We start from the raw sequence: 23,694 nt of genomic DNA, 5'->3' as shown, positions 1-23,694 counted from the left end.
TAAGGGACAGCATTATAGCCGCGATGATTATCGGGAGACCTAGTATTTCACGCCGCAAAGTAGGTGCAAACTGCCAGCCAAACGTTCCAGCAGTAACGAGGCGGCGAGGTGCAATAGGTCAGCAGTTTGCAGTTCTCGCAATAAAAAAGATGATATCATCGTCGACGAGACGTCTGCCGGCAGGCATGCTAATTTCCCCGGGCAATTTAGCCAGCTCCGATCATCATTGGTTACAGCACGCCACTGGTGGTCGTCATTGATCATCGAGAACCTCGATCATTCGAACCCGAGGTGCCTAGGTGAATTATCTTTCTGAGAAATACGTGGAGTCCGAAAGTTCACGATTTTTCGTTCAGGTTTCTCCGAAAAAATTGAAAGCAATAATAACTGGAGGGTTAAATACAATTCCATTCTGAAGTAACAAGTACTGCAGTAACAAAGATGTAGCAACGGAAGAAACTTTGGATCGACGGTTGCTTACGAACGCCGAAGAACATCAAAAGTTTTCTGCTGTCCGAAAGTCAAAGATTCCACATGTCGACGGAAACAGGCGAAGATGAAGAGCACCGCGACGGGAAGTCGCGGTCGTCTACGTCGAAGACGAAGAGGTTAGACGAAGACGAAGATGAAGTCGAAGAAGAAGACGGAGAAGAAGACGCGCGTCAGTGGCGTCTTTCACGCACGCAGAAACGCAAACCGGTGCACACGAAAGTCCGCCGGTGTAATATTACAGGGCTCGAGCCACTAGGACTCTGCTCCTGGGTGTTCGTTGCTCGTCTCTATACCGGGTGGCTCTGATCGATCGCCGCTACACCAGGATTATCGATTTCGCTTTCATAAACGCACACCAAGCTGCTGATCGATCCTCGAGACACCGAGACTACAGAAAACCTCGATTGGAAAAGAATAATCATCGCAGAGCAATTTTCTTCAAAGAGTTTCTGTGCAAACGCTACCGCGGCAATATTATTTCAAATAAATTTTGCATATAATATGTTTTAAACGATCTCAACTATGTCGGATCTTTGCGTGGAACACTCGATACACGAAGAGAAGGCCCATCCACCACATCATTGACTTTGAGGGATTTTTGTCCGAGTTTCGACCGAGTCATCGCATTATTCTCGATCAATGCGGATCTGCGGGAAAGCACCGTGCCCACTCGATAATAAGAATGTTATACGGTTATTGTGAAGCGGCGGAGTCGTTGAAAGGAACAGGGGCGTTGGTCCAGGGCCCGGGATTGCGAAAAATTGGGCAACACTGGGCCCGAGAGAGGCCCGCTGGTGGTCCCCCGACACGATCGCCTCGGCAGAGGACATCCAACCGAGATATACGTGTTTAAGGATCGTGGTTCTCGGAAGATCCCATCATCCGACTACAAGGATTCCCACGGAGCAGCCCTGACTGCGATAAAATGGCGCTTTCGGCGACACAATGTTTCTGTGCGAATGTGAACGTTTATGCTTAAAAATGCTGAATCGAGACGGCTCCTTTTGGGAAGCTGTGAGACACTTTTGGACAAAGTTATCGCGAAGATAATTATATTCAAACACTTGATTGGCTTTAAATGTTTGCGTGTCAAATAAATTTCGAACCCCCCTAAACAGAAAGAAGGCTAATTCTAGATGGCCAAATTCTTGTATAGTGGACGCTCGACCTCATGTATCGATATTTTTATCGAACCGACTTCCCATGTACCGAAAAACCATGTGGAGCTATTTTTGAACGGGGTGAAAGAATTCGGGATTTCGGGCCTCGATCCGATTCCAGGAGCGATAGTAGAGCGTTTAGGGGAGCTTGCGGAGAGCACCTGGATCAATGGAGAGAGGAGAGAACACGTCGCCTCCTGTCGGATATAGATATTTTGTCCGGCGCATAACGAGGCCGGCTTGACGTGCAAAGATGGCCCTTAGGACCGGAGGGGGATGCCAATGCAGTTTAGGATAATATGACGAAGATCGGTAGCGTGGGGCAGACAGAGCAGGAGAGCCAGGTGTTTCGTGGGCTACCATAGAAAAGGAACCACCCCCTGCCTATGCTCCCTCCTTAAGGGGACAGACCGCACGCTCCCTTTGCCTCTTACTTTTCGCTTCTTCGACGCACCCTTTCTCTCCTCCTTGCCCCTCATCCGCCCTCCCTCACTCTCTCTCTCTCGATCCTTTTCTCCTTCTTTCTCTCACTTACTCTAACTTAGGCTGTTTCTTCTGTACTCTAACCCCCGACTCGACCTCCCACCCTGTTCTCTCGCTCTCTAGCTTCGACTGATCCTCGTTATACCGGGTGTCGCGAGGCGAATCACGGAATCGCACCTCATTTTGAGTATTGTGCGACGTTATTAATTAATATGGGGGAAACACAGATAAGTAGGCCACAGAAAGCACAGAACCGGGCCATGAGAGTCATATTGCAATGTGACAGACGAACCAAAGTAGAAAATATGCTGCAAGCGTTGCAGTTTATGGCTATAAGACAGAGGCTGTACTATAATATGAGTATATTTGTTTTTAAGATTTTAGAAAATATGTTGCCGCAGCGTTTAACAAATGAAAATGTAATGCAAACAAGGCAACCTGGGAATATTGCAGGTGAGTTTCGTAAAACGAGAACTGCCCAAAAAAGTCTATTTTATGAAGGAGTATTAATGTATAATGTACTAGCAGACGAAGTAAGACGCTGTGAAAGTTTAGACATATTCAAGAGAATGCTAAAGGAATTCGTTACAACAAATGTAATGTAATATAAATGTAAACCGAATTAGCTGAATCAATCAATCAATCAATCAATCAATCAATCAATCAATCTGCCTGCGGTGATTACATTTTAAAGAATATTTAGTATACGTTGATCGTACATTTTTTCCTCGAACAAGGGTTCTAGACGAGTTCCAAGAAGGGATCGGAGGATTTGATCATTGGCAAGAAAGATTGAGCAATTGAGACATTAGAAATCTAGGTCCCTTCAATATCACAACGACCCGGTCGGAAAGAGAGATTGACTATGACATACGCAGCCACATTAAGATCACCATATCACAACAAACGAGAGAAACAATGTCACAGGGATTTGTGTTACAGAGCCGCTCTACAATGTGCCAATAAACGAAAGAATAACTACGTATTTCAGCACAGACTTCAACGACCAATGTCCGCGCAACCCTGATCAGCAAACTAGAATGATCTACTCGTCGAACACCTACGTGTGCCCGACGCTCAACTCCGAATAAGAAGCTGGATCGGTCTATTCGTCACACACCTACAGACATATCGGCTACAAAGCTGAGGACTAGAGTGATTGGACACCTCCATTTAGTACCGAGAAAAGCTATTAACTGGCGAATGATCGTTTGCAGTCGGCGCTCGTCACGATCGAAACCTTTTAATCCTCGGAGAGCGTGTCGCCCTTAAATTACCGTCTATGATGGATGCTCCATTGTCGGAGGAAGTTTTACCAAAATACTTCTGTCGGTTACTACTCTTCTGATTCAAGTTACAACTTATCCACTGTATTTGTAGGCTGATGGTGTGCCGTTAACGTAGTTATCATTCGCTCTCGCATCGATCAGCGCTCTAGTTAGATATATCCAAACCGTTACAATCTAGGGATAGTTGTCAGACACTATAGAAATCTTTATTTTCTTCGTTAATCCTAGAAAACTGCTCATTTCCACAACGCCGTCCTAACAAATGCAGTCCGATTCAAGGCGAACCCTAAGACAGCGGCTGAACCCATTCCGGTTCGCCTGGCATTAACACGATCAACAAGCACATCGCTAATTACGCTCAATCCAGCGTTCCTATCCGTCTCGTCTAGGAAGAGCCGCGCGTAGGCGTGACTCGAGACTGACAAGCCCGTCTTATATACCAAGAGCTTATCGATTCTCGAATAACAGTCGATTCTAGTCGAGTAAGTAGGATTTTCGGAGGCAAAGGATCACGGGCCGGTGACGTCTGGTTCGGTAACGCTCCTAAAATAGACGGTCGTCGCGTTTCAGCAGGTATTGTTCATCGGCGAAGTACGCGAGAGAGCTCGCCGAGAAGATCGAGACGTCTCCTCGGCGATTTGCGATGCAAAATCGTTTCTTGGAACCTCGGAGCGGCGATCCTGTCGATATTGGTTGATGCAACAAGGTAAAATCTACTAGGAGTCTACGGTCATTTCGCTATGCTTCCAGACCTTTCAGTTTGACGAGAACTGTATGAAAAATGGAGCTTGCTCTTCGGGACCGTTGGCTGGAAGCATAGCGAAGGCGCAAGGGCCCGATTAGGATAAAAAACGGTGCAGCAGGCGAAGACAAACGACAGATCAATCGGCACCTACTCGCCCGGCTGGATATCAGGCAACGAACGCAATCGCACAAAGCGTTTAGAGTAGCGCGCACAGTTTTTGCCCGTGCGCGCGTGGGCGGTATTAGGATTGCGCAACCGCAAGGATTAGGATCTGTACTGTGTGCCGGCGAACGCTGGAGAAAGGGGTAGGTGGGAGGCTTGATTTCCGCAAATTAATTCATAAGAACGTCGTCGGCTGACGTCACTTCCTGGATACGCGCCGGCAAGGCGGGATACGCTCGTAGACGCGAGACGCTCGTAAGACCGTCTCTCTTTCTTTCTCGTTCTCCTTTTTCTCCCCCTTGTTCTTTCCTTTTCTCTCGCTCTCTTCATCTTTCTCCGTTTCTTCCTTGGTCTACCAGAGAACGTCTCTCTCTCTCTCTTTTTCTCTCTTTTACTCGCGGACGCGTCGCGCCGCCGTTCTTCTTTCGCGCAGACAACTATACTTGTGTTCCGCGCGATTCACCTATACAAAGATAGCCCGGCAACTAAAAACTGCACCGGCTGGGCGCAAATAGAATCCTACTTAAAAGCGCGAAAATAAGGGCACTGACATTCACCGGCGGGGATTTCGCGAGAGACGAGGATTCGCCGGTTCGACCGGAAGAGACATACGATCGGCGCGCGGTCCATTCTTGTAAAATAGTTGGAATTCGTTGAAAAATCTCCAGGTTCAAACTGGAACGATAAAAATCTGCAGAAAGTTCTACGATCCTTTCCAATATCGATAAATTAAGAGAACTGTCGATTGCAAAAATCGCAACGTGCACCTGCCTTGCTCAATGATCCTCGACTCTCCATAAAACAGAATAAATAATTCAGCCTCGTATCATTTTACGAGATTGTTGAAAGGGAATGATGAATTGTCAGCACACCTACTAGAGCAAAATAATCAGGTTTCCAGAATCAAGATAAGCCTCTCAATTATAGAGTGAGATAATGTATCGACGTTACAGCTCGAAGTCGTTGAAATACGATAAAACAAACACACTTTGGAGCGCGCCTCTCCTCGCAACTTCCTGCACAGTTCAATCTCGTTAATTTTTTCTACGGTGTAATTTCCATTGACGTTTCACAGCCATCGTGTACATTGTTATTTTTACTGTTGAGCGTTCCAAGGGACGGATAAGCGAGACGCCCGCCATGACCGTTTCCAAAACGCGAGATTTACCACGGCCGCAGAGAGTTCAAGGGAAATGGATCGTGCGACTGTGTTTTCGAGCCCGGAGATTTCAATGCCGGCGAATTGCGTGCAGGTGCGCTGCTAGAAGCTGTAATTAATTTTCGCAAAAGTCTTTCGGACTTCAGATTATAGATATCTTTCCTATTTATCGTCATACGGAAATAGATGTCGGGGATAATTTGTTTATTTTAGTTTTAGAGTCGGAGCCTGTGTAGAGTTATACAGCACTTAATAGAAATACGAATAATAAATGGAACAGTAGATCCGATCGAGCGAGCCAATCATAATTACCAGAGAGATTGCAATCGCGACCGGTGCTCGGGAATAGACTTCAAAGTCCGCGGTCGCTGATATACCGTTATCGATATTTATTCGCTGGGTAGATGAACCACTGATACAACTGGAGAACAGAGAGAGAGAGAGACATAATGCTTGGATCGCATTCTGTCACACACACACACCGTGTCCGGAAAATTGTTCCTATGTACTAACTTCACGATTTTTATTCAAAGAATTATAATATTGTGCCAAATCTCGATTCAGCAGAATAACTCAGATGAACGGGAACTGAACCAAGATCGCCGTTAAGCCGCCACGCAAGAACCGAAGGAAACAAGGTCAGAAATTACATTTAATTTACAGGAAATTACGGTAACAGGTACAGAGCGACGGGGGCTAACCACCGGATCGGCATCGAGATATCTCCTAATATCCCGAGATTGATGTCCTGCGAGTAAAGGGCCCCGGGCCATTAGTACCAGCCGGCAATTTCCAAAGTCAACAAAAGGGACCGCACCGCGCCGTAATTATCCCCGGAGCCCTCTCTCTTTCTCTCTATCTTTTTCCCGTCGAAATCCTCTTCGATCGCGTCTGCGGATCTCTTGATCACCGGGGGCCCACCGAAGAAACCATGTCCGTAATCTCATTAAACGCTGCCCCACACCAGCCCAATACCACAGCCGGGTGAAAACGTATCGATACGTGTCCCGGGGGCTTATTAATATTTCGGTGCGAGAGAACCAACGGTCCCCGTCGTTAGTCGCTCATTAAATTCTCTCCTACGAGCCGTGGCGATGTTCTCGGCCACTTGCCTTATCATTTCGAAGGATAATTGCCGTCAACGAAAGGGGGAACGACACGCACGGCATCCCGGTGGCCGTTTTTCGGCACCCGCGTCCGGCAGAGAATGTCTCTATCGTTTGTTTATGGCAGACCATGCGGCGTATCGGGAAGGAAACACGGGGTGACCGATAACGCGGAGGTTGTGGGATCGTTAACATCCTGAACGAAGTCGTTGGGAATCGTGGCAAATCTGGTTGCGATTCATGGAAAAAGTTACATTGGAAAAATTAATTTGGGGGTGGCGGCGCTCGAACTGTAATCCTGAAAGTTACAAGGAATCAAAGTAAGTGATCTAATAATGATATTTAAATTTTGTCCATATGTATTCACGAAAACTAATGATCTTATATGTACAGTGGCGTGCAAAAGTTCCCGGCCAGATGATTTTTGCGATTTTTCTTCCATAAGAAAAGCGTTAGGAAATTTTTAGTGGGGCATATATCACGTGAAAAGATACTACAAAAAACATCAACGCTATTTCTTTGTCTTGTGTGTTTATTTGCAGAATATGTAAATGAACGTGTTCGAAAGTTCCCGGCCAATTTGGATTATACAGTAAGGAGCATAACTGATCTCCACACACTTTAAATCAGAACAACTTTTTTATGAATGGACCAAACGACTTCAATTTCTCTGTAAGGCTAGAAGAATTAGTTTAGTAAATGATGTGTAAAAAATATGTTTTGAAAAAATGCATTTGGACGGAATTGTGAAAAATAATAGCAAACATTGATTTTTACTATTTTTTAAGTTGGACCAATAACGAATATTTAAAAGATGTGTCTGGTCAACTAGTATAAATTATATACGCACTGAAAATTTCATTGAAATTAGTTAATTGGTTTGCGAATTATTAACGATAAAAAGTGGTAAAAATTGCAATTTTTCAAGATTTTCGGCCTTTTTACCACTGTTGATCGTTTATAGCTCGTAAACTAATTTATATGATTTATACGAGTTGACCAAACACATCTTTTAAATTTTCGTTATTGGCTCAGCTAAGAAAGTACAAATGCATTTTTTCAAAAAATGCAAAAATACAAAAATCAATTATTAGATGTCATTTACTAAACCAATTCTTCTAGCCTTACAGAAGAATTGAAGTCGTTTGGTCCATTCATAAAAAAAGTTATTCTGATTTAAAATCAGTTATGCTCGTTAGTGTACGTAGGAAAAATAAATAGCATTGATTCTTATTGTAGTATCCTTTCACGTAATATGCCTTTATACATATGGTACTAATCAAAATTTCTTAACGCTTCTCTTTTGGAAGAGAAATCGCAAAAACCATCTGGCCGGGAACTTCTGCACACCACTGTATAAATACGCGCCCTAAGGATTGTATAATAAGGTTTCCACAGAAAAATAGATGGTCGCGAGCGGTCAAAGTTTGAGGGCGGCCCGCTATGCGAAACGCGTTGCAGCGTTGCATCGGTGCATCGGGGGTCGAGGGCGGTGCACTGCGCCCACTGCAGGAGTCCCGAGGGTGTGGGTGCCAGCGTCGGGTTGCGGAAGTCTCGGGCACTTCGTGGAAATAAAGTTCCGTGCGGTAGGGCATCGCGAGGTTAAGAACGACGATATATCGTCGCGGCCTGATTTCAGCGAAGCACGAAAACCACGGCGTTTTCTAAGTTCTTTTTTCTCTCTCTCTCTCTCTCACTCACTCACGCTCTCCTTCTCTATAGGAAATCTGTTCTTTCTTGGGTACCCCCGCGCCCCCTCCAGCAGTTGTCGCGCCACGTGTGTACAGGGTGAACTGTTATCGAGTGACCGGCGCCATTATTCTCGAAACGGAATTACATCCGAGCACAAAAAGGGAATGGTTGAAAAGGGACGGTGATTTGGCGGGAATGATTAGTTTTTCGGGGGGAGCTGTCGCAATGGACGATGAAATGCGAGCCATTTCGTCGATGAATGCTATACTGCCTACCCGGCTCGAGGGGAAGTGCTGATTGTTTTTCGGAACAAATATAAGTCCACTGGTCGAAAATATTAGGCGTCTTTTATTATCGGACATCATTCAGTGGTGCCACGTTTGTTCCATCTCTGTTCTATAACATGTTTCCCAAATTCAATATAAATCTATTTGGCAGTGACCGAATCCGATAAGGGGTTGAAGAATAAAATGTCACTCGATAATAAACTGAGAAATAAAATTGCTAATGAGGCTACAATCTACTAAAAGCACTAAAAGTGAAAGAAACGTGGCAAATTTATGTTCTCTAAATTTAGCATGAAGTTTTCGGTACCACCGCCTTGATATTTTAAGGGTTGAAGGACAAAAACCGAGTTTCAGTAAGACCCCGGCCGTATTCTCGAGGTTTCGATCGGCCCGGTAAGAATCGTCTTGCCATGCATGCGCCAGCGGGCACCTGCAGCGTGAAGTTATGCAAATTTTTGCATTCGTGTGCACGTCCGTGTGTCTTTGGTAGGCTCGCGCGTTCGATGCAGTGGACCTTCCCAGTTCTATTCGGCTACCACCGCGTGAATTATGGTCCTCGAACCGGCGCCGCTTTTTCTCCGTTAAAACGACGCTAATACCGAATTACCTTTCGCGATCACGAAATTCTAGACGACCTCGGTACGCCATTGTCCGAACCTCCCTTTTCCTCGGCAAAGAGAGATCCGAACTTTCGCTGCACTTTGCACGTTGCAGTAGAAATTTTAGTTCGGTATTGTACTACGCAAAAAGGAGTTTTCACGCTCGCAGGACGAACAAATTTCGCTCTTACTTCAAGACAATGGGTTTTTAGAAGCAAATATTAGCATAAATCTCGACCAGACATTGCCAAAACGCCGAATCATTATGACAGACTTCGAAGGGTCCTGGAATACACATTATCACGTATGCGTGACTACGACCGAGCGATTAGAGGCCGGTGACTATTGTAGCTTTCTATGAAAAAAATTGTTCTCAGTCGTGAGAAAAGATTCGCGTCCCCTTTATCTTCCCATCTACCCTCTCTCCCATGCGAGCCAAAAAATTTTTCTGATCACGCGAGTCGCTCGTGACACATTGTTCTTCGGCGAATAATGACTTTCTCCGGGGTGAAAAAAAGCAGACATTTGTTCAGCGACTGGTGCATAGCGACACTGCGAACGTTCGGTGTAAAAACGCTCATGCGACTGCATAATCTTGAACCGGACCTTGCAGTTAGACCCTGAATCGGCGGAAATCAAATTTGTTCGCTGGACTTGCACATTTGGTCTGTGAGCCGACCATTAAGGACTGCGATTTCTTCCATAGATACACTCCGCGACAGAACGATAATACACCTCTAGATTTCTAATGTTTCTCAATACCAATGATGTGTACAAAGATTTTGTATATAGATCTGTATAGAGTATCCTCAGTTTAGTAACATACGAAGTAACTGCTATTATTTACGTTGTGTGTCTTAGGAGTTATATCAGTTTACATGAAAAACCGGTGTGTCAAAACGATAATATGTCCAACACCAAATTTATTCCACAATTATTGTTGGATGGTCCTTATGGAGTTGTTTGTGCTGATTCCGAATATCCCCTCAATTTTTCTCCTAGACGCACAGTTTTTGAGAAACATGACTTTAAAAGAAAACCTATTTTTCAACTTTAAACAAATATTGTGATGTTATTATCAAAGATATTGAATTGTTCTTTGCAGCAAAAGATTCGGTAGACTTTCTCGAATATAGTGATATCCACTATTAATACCTTATGAATGTTTAAACAATCATTCAAGACGGAGAGACACCACTTCGCACCAATTTTTGAGGATATTTTTTAATTTATCTCAAGAAATAAGGGTCCAGCGGAAAATCGAACTATATCACCCGATAGAGCAGACTTTTATGTTGGGAAATCACCCTTTGAAGTTTGCAACTATGACATTTTTTTCGAACCACAAAACAAAATATCTTCGCCCGGCATAAGTTGCCGCCAGTGGCGCTCACCACTAGCTCGGTCTCAACATAAATTGGCCGACTCATGAATGAACTATGCGTCTAGGAGAAAAATTAAGGGCAGATTCGGAATCAGCGCAAAAAACTCCATAAGAACCACCCAACAGTAATTGTTGAACCCCTTTGGTATTGGACAGTGTAATTAAATCACTATTCTCTTCACCATGTCTTATGCTGCACGTGATGAAGATTTGAAACAAAATTTGGGAGATAAAATTTGTCAAAAATTCAGGGCGATTTGTATAGATGATATGCGATCACGATGGACGTCGCGGTGGCGGATAGTGGCCTGGATGCGTTAAACAAACGGATTTTACCGGGACACCGGCGGATTTGCTTTCACCGTCGAATCGCATAGCCCTAGATGCGCAGCCGGTGAGAAATTAAGTAAAACGGCCTTGAGAAATCGAGAATTAAACAGCGTGTCACACACGTAGACAACCGGCGACGCCGTTGCACATATCCGCGATCTGTTCTCTATTTTTAAAGTTTACGCGGAATATTTTTCACGCGCGACACGTGTTTCCCATTAACGAGCCGACACCGGGAATTCTATTGGGAAACGCCGTCGGGATGAGTGGCCGCTGTCATTCATGCTCGCTGCAATGGAACTCGGGTCTTTCATTCACTATCCTTTCCCTCATTGACCCCAAAAACAAATGGGGAGCACCGAGAATTTAATTAGCAGCCGTTCCGTGCTCCCCGCGTCACTTTTTATCGATCATGCTGCTACCGCACACGCGCAATTACTTTTAATTCTTCCAGCCCGATTCCGATTCGTACACAATCGCACTCTTTATTGCACACAACCGGGAATAATTACCCCCCGAGGGATTTAATCGAATCGCGAGGCGGGCGTCGATCAATTAAAACAGAATCAGAGTTTATTAGCTTCCTGGTCTCTCTCGGCTAAATCGCCTATGTCAAAAGCTGCACGCGCGCGAGCTGTGCAGAAAATCGTCGATGGGGATCGACTGAGAGAGAACTATGCTAATGAAGTTGTTGCCGACAGGTCTAATTGCGCCGTGCCGGCTAATGAGTCCGACGGTTTACCCTTCTCATATGTATGTCCGAAAATCTTTTACTATTTACACGTCGGAAACGAACCTCTAAACGATTTTAGCGAGTAATAATGTTGGTGTTGGCCGCGATGTTATCTCGAGACAAACTATTCGAGAACTTCGTGTTCACGAGCTTCATGTTCTGCTTCTTTTTGCTAGAAAGTCTCCTCTCGGCTACCTTTCTTTGCTAGAAAGTGATGCTAATGCTTTTATTTCGTAGACGGGTATTTATTCGATAAACTGACTCGTTTTTGCGGAGTACCATAAAACTCGATCGAAATAATCTTGATAGGCTTATTATTCGCATTCTATTCTGTATTTTTTAAGATAAGGTCTTGTTTCATTTGTACAGTGATTGGATACCGAACAGGTGGTTGCAGTTCAAACAAATTCTTACGTACCCACGAACAAAATCTGTTTGCCATCGAATGACTTCGATTCGTCTCGATGAACAGCTCCCAAGTAAAATCGAGCTTTCCCCGAGACAACAAACCAGGCAAGGGTTGCGCTGAAAGGGATGAAGAGTCCAGTAAACAACCTGAACACGTGGAAGGAAAATACTTGCCGAGGAGTGGTTCTCCAGAGTGGATTTTACGAGAGCCACTGTTTGGCAAGCAGGTAGTAGCGAGTGTTGTCGCGTATGCGACCCGGAGCTACGATTTTCACTATACCAAGAGATCGGACGCGATAGGTACACAGTTAGCATAGTTCATGGGGGTTTGTTGGGAAGGCCAAATCGATCTTTCAACTCGTCGACCATGGGAAAACTCGTGGGATGAATTAATCTTCGTTCGGTCCTATTCTACATTTTCTGTTGCGGAATGTTGGCTGAACGTGTCGAAAAAGATTGCAGCTCGTTTTCGGTTAATTTCCAGATTAGTTTCTAGAATTGTACGTTAGAATGTTAGATGATTGTATCGAAAGGCAGAGTTGGGCGAAAATTTAATCAACGATTGACGAAAAAATTATCCTATATTAATCTTATATTAGTTTAGTTATCTTATCCTAGTTTCGTCGTTAAAAAATTGCGGTTAACGATTAAATACTTATTAATCGTTAAAAAATTGCGGTTAACGATTAAATACTTATTAATAATTAATTGCGGTTAACGATTAAATACTTATTAATCGTTAATTGCGGTTAACGATTAAATACTTATAAATCGTTAATTGGGAATAACGGTTAAATTTCTACTTTAGTCGTTAATTGCGATTAACGATTACATTCCTTTCAATTGTAATCGTCAATCGGATAATTGATTAATGATTAGACTGCGGATCTTTATGCAAAATAAAAATGTTCTGCATTTATTGTGGGAAGCAGGAATAAAATGAAAATTGATTTCACTCCTTAATGACTTCGTTACATTAAAGACAACATTACTTCAAAATGAACTTCGAAATGAAATACGGAATCAAAACTGTATGAATGCTGAAACAAATGTAAACCGAGTTTCTGTTGAGATATACAGAGTGTCCCACGTAACACTTTTCACGATTTTTCAAGTATGTACTTACGATAATCTGACAAAAAATATTTTCGACAAAAGTCGATCAGTTTTCGATTTCCTATACATTGCAATAAAAAAAGTTCGACATTTTTCTTTTTAAGTATTGTCAACGCCACCTTCAATTTTTAAAATGACACTTGGTATTTTTGACTTAACAGTATTATAGCCCGTATCAAGACGAATTCAACGACTTAGTATACCATGATGTTCGGATGACCTTGAAGTACCATTTTAAAAAATGAAGGTGGCTTTAACAACACTAAAAAAGAAAATTTTCCGACTTTTTTAATTGCAATGTATAGCCAATTGAAAACTGATCGACTTTTGATTAAAATTTTTTCTGTCGGATTATCGCAAGCACTTAATTGAAAATTCGTGAAAAGTGTTACGTGGGGCACCCTGTATTTCTGGCATTCCTTATTACAATTTATGGATAGACCATATGGCGATTAACTTCATCAACCGATTGAATCAGTCTCCGATTTTTCGATGATACCCTCTTTTAACCAACAATTCACGATTAACTTCATCAGTCGATTGAATCAATCGCCGATTTTTCAATTATTTCTTCTTTTATTCAACGGTTCACGATTAATTTCATCAATCGATTGAATCAATCGCCGATTTTTCAATGATTACTTTTTTAATCGTCCACATTAATCAACCAATCTTGATTAAAATTGTAATCGATTAATGCACAACCCTGTCGAAAGGGATTCGAGCCGAATTTCGGTCGTTTTCGGTTCCGTCCCAGAAACATTCTCACAGCGACATTCGAGGTGCAGCGTTTCAAAAAGAGTTTCGTCGAGACGCGGAGCGTAAAATCTGAATGAAACGTCGAAACGGCGGAAAATTTGTGAGAAAGGACAAAGAGAGAGAGAGTTGGAAGCTGGAAATCCTTTAAGAGAGCCCGCTAAAACTCGTAAAACCCTCAAACCCTGACAAACAACAACATAGACGAAGTCTCGTAGTCCCGTGGACAATGGCCAGGCGACCCAGACCGATCGGCGATTTGCACGAAAGAGGTTCGGCTTGGGGGTACTGGATCGACTGGTGGCCGTTGTTTGTCCAGGAAACCTAATAATAACGGTACTCATTGTTGTATCGACGAGTCCCACGCCCGACTCGTCCATTTAGAAATAGGCGTTACGTCGGCATTGTTGCCGAACGGGTCTAGCCGTGCAGCCGACTTCCATCGGAGACAAGCAGAAATGTTATTGTGTTTCCGAAACGAAAGAGTCCATTGACATCAAACGAGACAGTCCACTCTGGGATCCTACCCTCTCGCACATCGAGGCAATCTGCTAAATAGAAATTTTATCCACTTCTTTCCATTTCGCTAGTTTCGTTGCGGTCGCGTGAGGTAAGTGGCTCAAGGATTGATCGCAATCGCCAATCGCCAATATAAAAGAACTGGTACACACTCGATTATACCTGAAATACGCCAGATAAATTCCAAGGTATGTTCGCTCGGGTTCGTCTCTACCTAATTAGCCCCAGGCTCGGCGAATATTGTTCACATTATATTATTGTACTCGCAGTTCGCTAAATGATTCGTGAATTGTGTTGGTCGTGTGTACGGCAATGTGTTCGGCAACCTTACAATTTTGCTGTTTGCGGTTATTTCAAGGCAACCCTACTACGCGCCGCATGCAAGTCATTATACGCCCGTGGACCTTATTATAACAGGTAACGAGAGGGAATGCGCTCTGCACGCGTTTGCGAGCTGAATGCGTGTTATATTCTGCGTGCGCGGACACAGTGTGTGCGGCGCACCGTCGCCGGATGTAACCGCGAAGAATGACTTTTATTAAATGCCGGAATTCCAGGGATTCCACTCGCCCTGCAGCTCCAGTCGCATCGACGCGATTCGATAGAATCCTCGAAAAAAACTTCATCAAAATTAAACACGTTACGTGCTCTGATTTTCGAGGCCGTTCTTCCACGAATTTTTTGAAATTTTTTTCAGGGAAACTATTCAAACTTTAGCATTCGGAAATTTCACACATAATCATTGGTATTTGAGGCAATCGTACGATTTTTTTTAAAGTAAAAATAATCGAAATTATGTGAGTTATGTATTTCTATAGAGCATCTTTTCGAGGAACGCCATCGAATTTTTCCAGGAGCCGACGCGATAGTATGCGAGGATAAAGAAATTCGTCCGGTCGAATGGATTCGAAGAAGATTGGCCGCTTAAGATGCATACCGCGAGCTCGCCGGTTCCCGGCGTGTCTTTATACGCGCGCGAGTATCGAACCATTTAATTTTCCAACTCGATAAACCCGACACATAACACACAGCCGCCGCTAATTAACGTACAGCCATGTATAATTCATGTGCTATTTGCTAATGGGGACAGAAATACTCTCGAATACGTCCGATGCCGCGAAATTTCATGCGCCGCGCTAAAGTAATCGTGTGAACGGCCTGTGATCGAGACGTGCGCGATCCAGGCGCGATCGATTGACCGGAACACAGTCTATCATAATCTGGCGAATGGCCGTTCGCGATTTCACGGTGATCACCGATTAATTTAATATCCCGCTGGGCAGCGTAACTTTTTCTATGGAGTTGATCCGGATTGCGAGATCGATTCTTGATCGAGAAGTTTTACGGTTATCCTGGGAAAATGAGCAGAAACTTCGTGCTCGTTATCCGAAATTAGTTAGGTAATTCATGAGTTTAGACGAGATCGAAATACAAGAGATTTTTATATCTTTCTCACTGTAAGAATATTATTAATCAATCGGAGAAATTTTTGGAAAATGTCGATTTGCATAAAGGTCCGCACAGTCTGGATTAATAATAATTCTCATCGGAGTTTGTTTAGTAAGCTGGAGGTGTCCACAAGTAAATAATCTCAATTTCCGCAATAACCGATGCAGTAAAAACGGTGCAGCACAGGTGGGAAATTAATCGGATTAAAACACGATCACCGGTCACCGGCAACGACCACAATCCATTGCGTCACGCAGTGTCGGCGAGCGCGGAAATATGTGGAAGAGATTCGATGGAAATCGCGGCAAAAAGTGAGAGTAGCACAATGAGTCAACATCCGTGTCTGCTATTTTTCTAGGCTTCGATAAATAGATTCGCGCTGTCGGGCGACCGCATTTTTCCCGGTCGCCATTTTGCCCGGTTCCGATCGGTTTTCGCTGATTGCCTTCGCATTTCATTTCCATCGTGGTCTCTCTCTTTCTCTCTTTTTATTCGAGGCGGTTTTGCTGGATCCGATCCATAGGGCGATGCATAGAAGGATGCCGAGAAGCCGGTAGAAACGATTTTCTTGTTAAATCGCTTGCAGACTGGCTTTATCTTTAGAAGCCCGCGGAGACAGACAGTGCCCCACGGTTTTTTTCTCCTTAACGGAAATAGCTATCATTCTATGCGCCTTAGAATGAACCGGCAATACACTCCGCAAAATTTATTTTCGTGTGGGTTTACGCGGGCCGCCGCCGTCGTCTCGCCGGCGATATCATCAAAGCGCGTACCGATTAACCGGTAAAAATTTCCCGAATTTCGGATCTCGTTCGACGCCCACGCCAACGCTGTCGCGTTTTATTGCTCGGAGACACACGGAGCTCGAAATGGGACGATGCTGTGTCGGTTTTCAATCTGCGGCATTAAAACGATCTCTATTTGATCCTACACTCTTGTGAGGCAGACACCGTCTACGATCCAGTAGATCGATCTCCAAGAAGCATGTCAAAATTATGTAAAATAAAATTGGTGAAGAATTTGAACGGATCCAGCAATGGTTTCCATGAAATCGTCAAAAGCGTCCGCTTTGCGAGGGTTAATTTACAGAGGCCTAAGACGAGTATATCCGTCTCGATGGGAAAGCAACTATGTAGATCTACCATTCGGGCGGTTTAGCAGTCGCTGGGAGTGCCTAGTTGCATCCCACAAACGGTTGCACACCGACTTGAACGACGAATTTTCTCGGTTCGAGCGGGTTTCGCGAGTTCGAGAGAGGGGTTCTACATTCTTGGTGGCTTCGAGAGGCTCCGAACAGCGTGCGCCCGACGACACACGTCGACACACCGCGCCGGACCGTCTCAGACACTTCTATTTATATTTTGATGTATCTGCGCCCGATTTTTCCGCAGAGGTTACGCTCATTCACTCGTCGATGAATTAATGGACAACAGAAACCCAGGCCCCGTCGCCTCGCGGCCCCCCTTTTACCACCCATAAATATTCAACAGCCCCCCTTTACCCCTAACTTGGGCATTTTGATTGCTATTTAACCCCTGAAGCGATTTATTTAATTTCCAGAGTGTGGCCCGGTGCGTTTAACCATTCGTTAGCGATGACTATTATACTGGACGCGTTTTCGTTCATTTATAGAGATTGAATAAATCATTTTGAATCCTAGTAGACTGCAGATTTTTGTTCATCAAATATGATTGCATGAAATACTTGTTTAATATAAAATTCACCGTTCATTTACGTTATTGTTCACTATGAAGATACAAAATGTATTAAGACAAGAAATCAACTATTGTTCATCTTTACAGGCCTGTTAGTCGCACTCTTTTAATGAACAATGCATCAAGTAACGAATTAATGATTCTATCAGTTAATTTATTATATAATGAATTGTAGATGCCAGTGCATGATGCACTAAGTAGCACACTTGATTGGCCAAGTCTTTGTTGAACGAAGCGTAATTTGTTCCTCGATTGAATCATGTAACAACATTTCTATTCGATTCTAGTTTCCACGGACGAGCAGATGTGTAAATTAAGATTTCCACTCTATTTATAATCGAGCAAGCCACTTAACGAACGTTTCGTGACTGAATACTTTTCAACGACACTAATCACTCCCGTGTATAATTGATGAGGAATAGCAGTTTCCTTAAGAAACCGAAAAAGAGAAACTGATTCGACACGGAGAGGTGCTATTAATAAAAACACCGTGTGAATTCTCCGTTGATAGAATTATTAAGAATGAATAATGAGGCGTGACTCGTTCGATTGACATTCATTACTGTTGCGTAGGAACAGGAACATGATTTCATTGAAAAAAAATTCCGATGACCTCAAAGTCTCGAGACACCGGTTCCCTGTTTCTTCTGCACAGTTCGCATTCCACACATTTGACAAAGCATTGAAAAAAACATCGACACCAATTTCGCCAAAATTTCAATATCAATGAATTCTCGAAGAAATCGCGCGGATATATTTTTAATATTTAAGAATTATTCTACGTTCGTCATAGTGGAAACTAGGACAATGCTTATGCCATCCGAAGGATAATTATCACTTCAACGTGAAAAATCAATGTTGCAACGACGAACACCAATTCTCACTTCGCAGCCGATGAAAATATAACGACTAAGACAATAGATCTTTATGCCAAATAAACATTTTCTGCATTATTTACAAGCTACTGGAACCAAATATAAATTTATTTCTTCCTTCGATACTATTCTGTTTCACGTTTTTCACCTATTCATGTCAACGAAATCTTTTCGTCGAAGTCTAAAGACTATGTGTAGTCGACGCAAACAGATACTGCACCCCGAAATACTACGAAACTTTATGACTCGCAAATTCGCCCACTCTTCCAGGTAAATCGAACCATCCATGTTGTAATCCTAATGAAAAACCCATCGACAAGATTATTGAGTTCCTCTGACTGATAGCATCTTCCTGTTTACCGAGAATCGTTATCGGAGATAAGCTCGGCTTTGATCGCGCGATTAAGCCGGCTTATTTATAGATCACGGTTTAACGCGTTCGCAGAATCCACGTTTCTGTAAAATCGTAATCAGAAAAAATATAAAATCTGCAATTCAATTCCTGCATAAATTAAAGTCTACCGCTGTGAGAATTTCCACGAAGGTCCGCAGTCTAGTTACCTGTAACGGTTGCATAAAAAGTGCACGAGACAAGAAATAACCCATATACATACATACGCCTGTCTGTGTATAGAAGTTTCTATGCCATTAGTATCCTATAGCACTACACCTACTAACCAAGTTAACAATTGCTGGATACAAAGTCATTCTTGTACACGATGTTATGGATAGAATCCTCGGAAGAGATCCGATCTGGGAATAATTAACTAGAAATTGTAACGACTCGTGTCATAGACTAACCCCCATTAACTTAACAATTGTTGAATGAAATGATTCTTGGCTTTCATCTTCAGATGAAACTCCCAAAAGATTCCGTCTTGGAATACGTAACTATGTATGTATAACAATGTAACAAAAATCAGATAAAATCCTCAACAGATTCGATCTTACCCAGATATCAAAAGTCGGTAAATTATCTTCGATTTTATTAAGCGATGTGCAATTAAAATCTAATCTCATTAAGTTTACCAAGTAGAAGCTATGTATATAAACTAGTTGTAAGTTAAGTTACTATTATGTACTGTTAAGAGAATTAATATGTAATATGTTAATATGTTCATGTATTGTTTATGCTACATAAACCATACTTGGTTTAAAGCATTAAATAAATAATAATAATAATAATAATAGATTCGATCTTATGTATGTAACTAGAAATTGGAGGTACCCGCCCATTTACTAAATCCCTATCCATAAATTCCCTAAAATACAACATTAACAGTAGGCTTACGAGACCCTTCAAAATGACAAATTTTTCAATTTACGATTATGTATCGACATAATAAACATACATCTACGAAGAACTATTAAACGAATTCATTTCTTTGTGTATACATTATAATTAGACTGCGGATCTTTATGCATTTGTGAAGAAATCGGTTGGACGAAATACAAAACAGAAAAGATTTGAAACATTCAAGTATGTTATAATGTTGCTTTCAATGTAACAAAGTCGTTAAGGTATGCAATCTGCTTCCCACAATCAATGCAAAACATTTTTCTTTTACATCAAGATCCGCTGTCTAATCATAATTAAAGTAGCTAAAAATGTGAATGGATAGATCCTCGTTATTAAAGACATTCAAGTATGTTATAATGTTGCTTTCAATGTAACAAAGTCGTTAAGGTATGGAATCTGCTTCCCACAATCGATTCAAAACATTTGTATTTTGCATAAAGAACCGCAGTCCAATTACAATAAAAATGGCTAAAAATGTGAATGGATAGATCCTCGTTATTATTCTAAAGTAAAGTAAAATAGTCAGTTTCAGTGATGCGTAAAGCTAGTGTTATAATCGGAAGGTGAACAAGCACGCAAGTACCTCATCTTATCAATTCCCCCGAGTGAAACCGCATTTTCTCTGTCCCGTGGGTCGCGCTCGGTTGTAGCGTTGAACGTGAACTACGTGGATGGGTTAGAAAGAGAGTAGGTGGACGGTTGTCGGATCGATGGTGGTGAAAAAAAATTGGCGAAACACGAGAGGAGAGAGACCGTATTAGCGAGCGATCTCGACGGACACGGATTACGTAGTGCACGGGGCAACACGGCCGACACACTGAATAGGGGTTGTGGTGGTGGCTCGCGGGTAAAGAGTAGCGAATTTCACGCGAGAGACACACGACGGGAAATCCGAGTCGATACGTCGTCAATCCTGTCCGGGGCGAAGAGCCGGGATACACACGGGGCACACGGCAGCGCGAGAACTCGTATAATACCGCGCGCGTACGAACGAGGCCGTCTCTCGCCGTTTTTGTTCCTCTTATTCTGTCTACGTCGTTCGCCGCTGTACGCGCTTACATTTAACGGGCCGGCTGGTAGCGGTGCACCGACTCGAAAGTCTGGGAATCGAAACCGCACACACGGATTCTCCCCGTGGCTAGACCGAGAGAGCCGAGCACCGACAGTCCCGGAGAGAAAACGGCGAATTTTACGAGCGTGGACACGCGTGTGTGTCCCCGCGAAGAACGGCACGCGACGCTGGAAAACGAGAGAGAAAGAGAGAGATGAAGAGAGAGAGAGAGAGAGAGAGAGAGAGAGAGAGAGAGAGAGAGAGAGAGAGAGAGAGAGAGAGAGAGAGAGAGAGAAAGAGACGAACCTGAACTTGAGAGTCTAGAGAGAGAAACGTCATGGAAACCGGGGCCCGGCGAAAAAGCGAAACGTCAAACGCGCGACGGGGATCGGTCTCCCTCTGGCAGACCGCAGACCGATCTCTCTCGAGAGTCTCGAGACCGTTATCTCGTTAGCGAACACGGTCGTCGTATCGATAGGTATCGTCGATTCGCGTCACTTCCTCCCTGCACCGTTCTTTTCCAATGAGCCATAGAAAAAAAAGGTGTATATACACGCGCACACAGACAGACACATACACACACAGCCGACACATTTATATACTATATATGTATATGTATGTACATAGAGTATAATCGAGAACGGCGCGGAATACGAGCGGAACATTTCAACGAGGCATTGTAAGAGATGATTGCGTGCTAACCTGAAAGTCTAGCGAGGAATCGAAGCATACCAGCGGCGGAAGACAGGCAATGAGCCGCGGTTCCAGCGACCAGAATTCCACCGGCGATCGGCATTTGTGTTTTCCTTCTCTTTCCCCGATTGTCCTGGGCTCTGGCGTGTTCGATGGTGTTGGTGTTGGTGTTCGCTCGGTTCTCTCTCGTGCGTCTGCTGCGTTCTTCTTCGCGTGCGCCAGACAAGGAAGGGGTAGAGGGGAGAGGCCGAAGAGAAGAGCGAGACAGCGAGAGAACGTGTGTGAGCCGCCGCCGCCGCGCGTTCCTGTATCGGTGTATGTCCGTGCGCGATGTCCTAGCCTAACCTAACCTCTCTTCCTCCTTCGGGTAAAAGGGACACACGGAGAGAGCCGCGTAGCGCGCACACACACGCGGAAACCGGGGACGAAATGCAAGGAGCCGAGCGAAAAAGATTCACCGCGCGGCTGTAACACGGGACAACCGGTCGTTCGCGCACTGTTTTTCAGTCCGCGGCACACACTGTTCCCATGCCCGTGATTTTTCCTCGGATCTTTGACACTCCCGTGGCTGAATTCTCTCTCTCTCTCTCCCTCTTGTCCTCTCCGTTGCGGTGGTAGTAGTGGTAGCGGCCGGTTTCGTTTACGTGTCGTGTGTCTCGTGTGTTGCGCCCGATGCGTGCGTGCGTGCGTGCGCGCGTGCCGTGTCGCGCCAGTGAAAACTCCTGGCAGTCGCACACAGAGATACGGAATGTCGGTAGACCGCGCGAGAGACAGACGCACGATATATGTACACACAAATATATATATCCACACTCATACACATACACACACAGCCACAAGCACTGGTGTGGGATAGATAAATGGGCCCTGGTGCGCGAGAGAGAGGGAGAAAGGAACAGTCTCACGGCCGACGGGGTGGGGGACCGAAGCGTGTACGACGGCGTAAAGTTCGACTACGCGAGAGTGGCGGACAGAGAGAGAAAAAGAGCGAGAGAGACACACGACCGAATGACTTTTCTATCTCCCTCTCCCTCTCCCTCTATCACTCTCTTTCTCTCGCCGTGTGTCCGTACACGCTCGTGTTGTGTCACGATTCACGCACTCATTCGTCCCTCGACGCTCGGCCAGACGCGACCGTGTACGCGTATAGAACGCGCGGGCGCACTTTTAGGAACTCCGGTGTGTTCCACGCTGAAGAACACTAAAGTAACCAACCGACGACGACGACGACGACGACGATGGTGACGGCGACGGCGACGACCGGCTCTCTCTCTCTCTTTTGTGTCGGAGAGAGAAAGACGAAAAAAACGACACACTGTGATTATACGGCTCGGCACTGTTACTACCTCCCGCGAGAGCCAACCAGCGAACTCGACCGACTCTCTCCACTCCCGTGAACTATTTTACACAACGAGCACGGGTTTGCTGTCGTAGTACAGCAACGTGCGACGTGTCTCTCGGATTATCCCGGTATGGATGATACCTGTGCTGCGGCTGTTGTTGTTGTTGTTACTCGATCGAGGCCCTTTCGAGTCTGTCATCGTGACACACCGCGACGGTGTTTTCGCTCGTGGGCCCTTGACGGGCCCCGTCTCGCGAGTTTTATCGGCAGCGGCACTGCACTGTCAGACACGGACTACGACAGAACAGCCGAGCGACGACTGACTCCTCCGCTCGCGAACCACCGGCAACGTTGCCACATCACTACCGACTCGCGATCGAGACAAGTCTTCGGCCACCGACGGACAGGTACGACGATCACTGCGTTCTTGGTGGTGGCGCGCGACCGACTGTTCCATTCGATTTTTCTTTTCCTCTTCTGTGTGTGTCCACACCATCCGATTGATCGTCTTTGCGCAGCCCTCGTACACCTTTTGTCACCTGTCCATTGCACGCCGTCGTCGATGTATCCGCCCCGTCTGACTACCCAGTGTGTTACTCCGTTTTCGTTATCAATCGTCGCGACTCGTGTCAGCTCGCATCCTCTACCGTAGAGCCCTCGTCGTAGAGGGTCACCGATGCTCGTCAGCTACGGTCGTTGTCGTTGTCACTGTTGCTGCTACTGCTGCTGGCGGCTGACTAGCTGCTTGGCGAGTTCAGTTCACTGCATTCGTATTCGGTTGGTGCATCGAAATCCACGGTACTCCGGACGAGCGCACAGCGCCGAGCTAACTGGCCACATCTGCTGTCG

General features: G+C 44.5%; 1 protein-coding gene across 1 annotated transcript in view; it reads right to left on the bottom strand.

Moving 5' to 3' along the window:
• The window catches only part of LOC143208329 (uncharacterized), a 70,740-nt gene extending 49,092 nt beyond the window's left edge, over positions 1 to 21,648 (bottom strand). The window contains exon 1 of the mRNA XM_076422689.1: positions 21,513 to 21,648. Within this exon, the coding sequence (XP_076278804.1) occupies positions 21,513 to 21,606 (94 nt within the window). The 5' untranslated portion in view covers positions 21,607 to 21,648. The remainder of the gene's footprint in view (positions 1 to 21,512) is intronic.
• Positions 21,649 to 23,694: the final 2,046 nt, after the last annotated feature.

The sequence above is a fragment of the Lasioglossum baleicum genome, chromosome 4 (genome assembly GCF_051020765.1).
Source record: "Lasioglossum baleicum chromosome 4, iyLasBale1, whole genome shotgun sequence".
In the NCBI taxonomy this organism is placed as follows: Eukaryota; Metazoa; Arthropoda; class Insecta; order Hymenoptera; family Halictidae; genus Lasioglossum; species Lasioglossum baleicum.
Note: the sequence above shows the minus strand (reverse complement) of the source record. Positions and strands in the feature narration are given on the sequence as shown.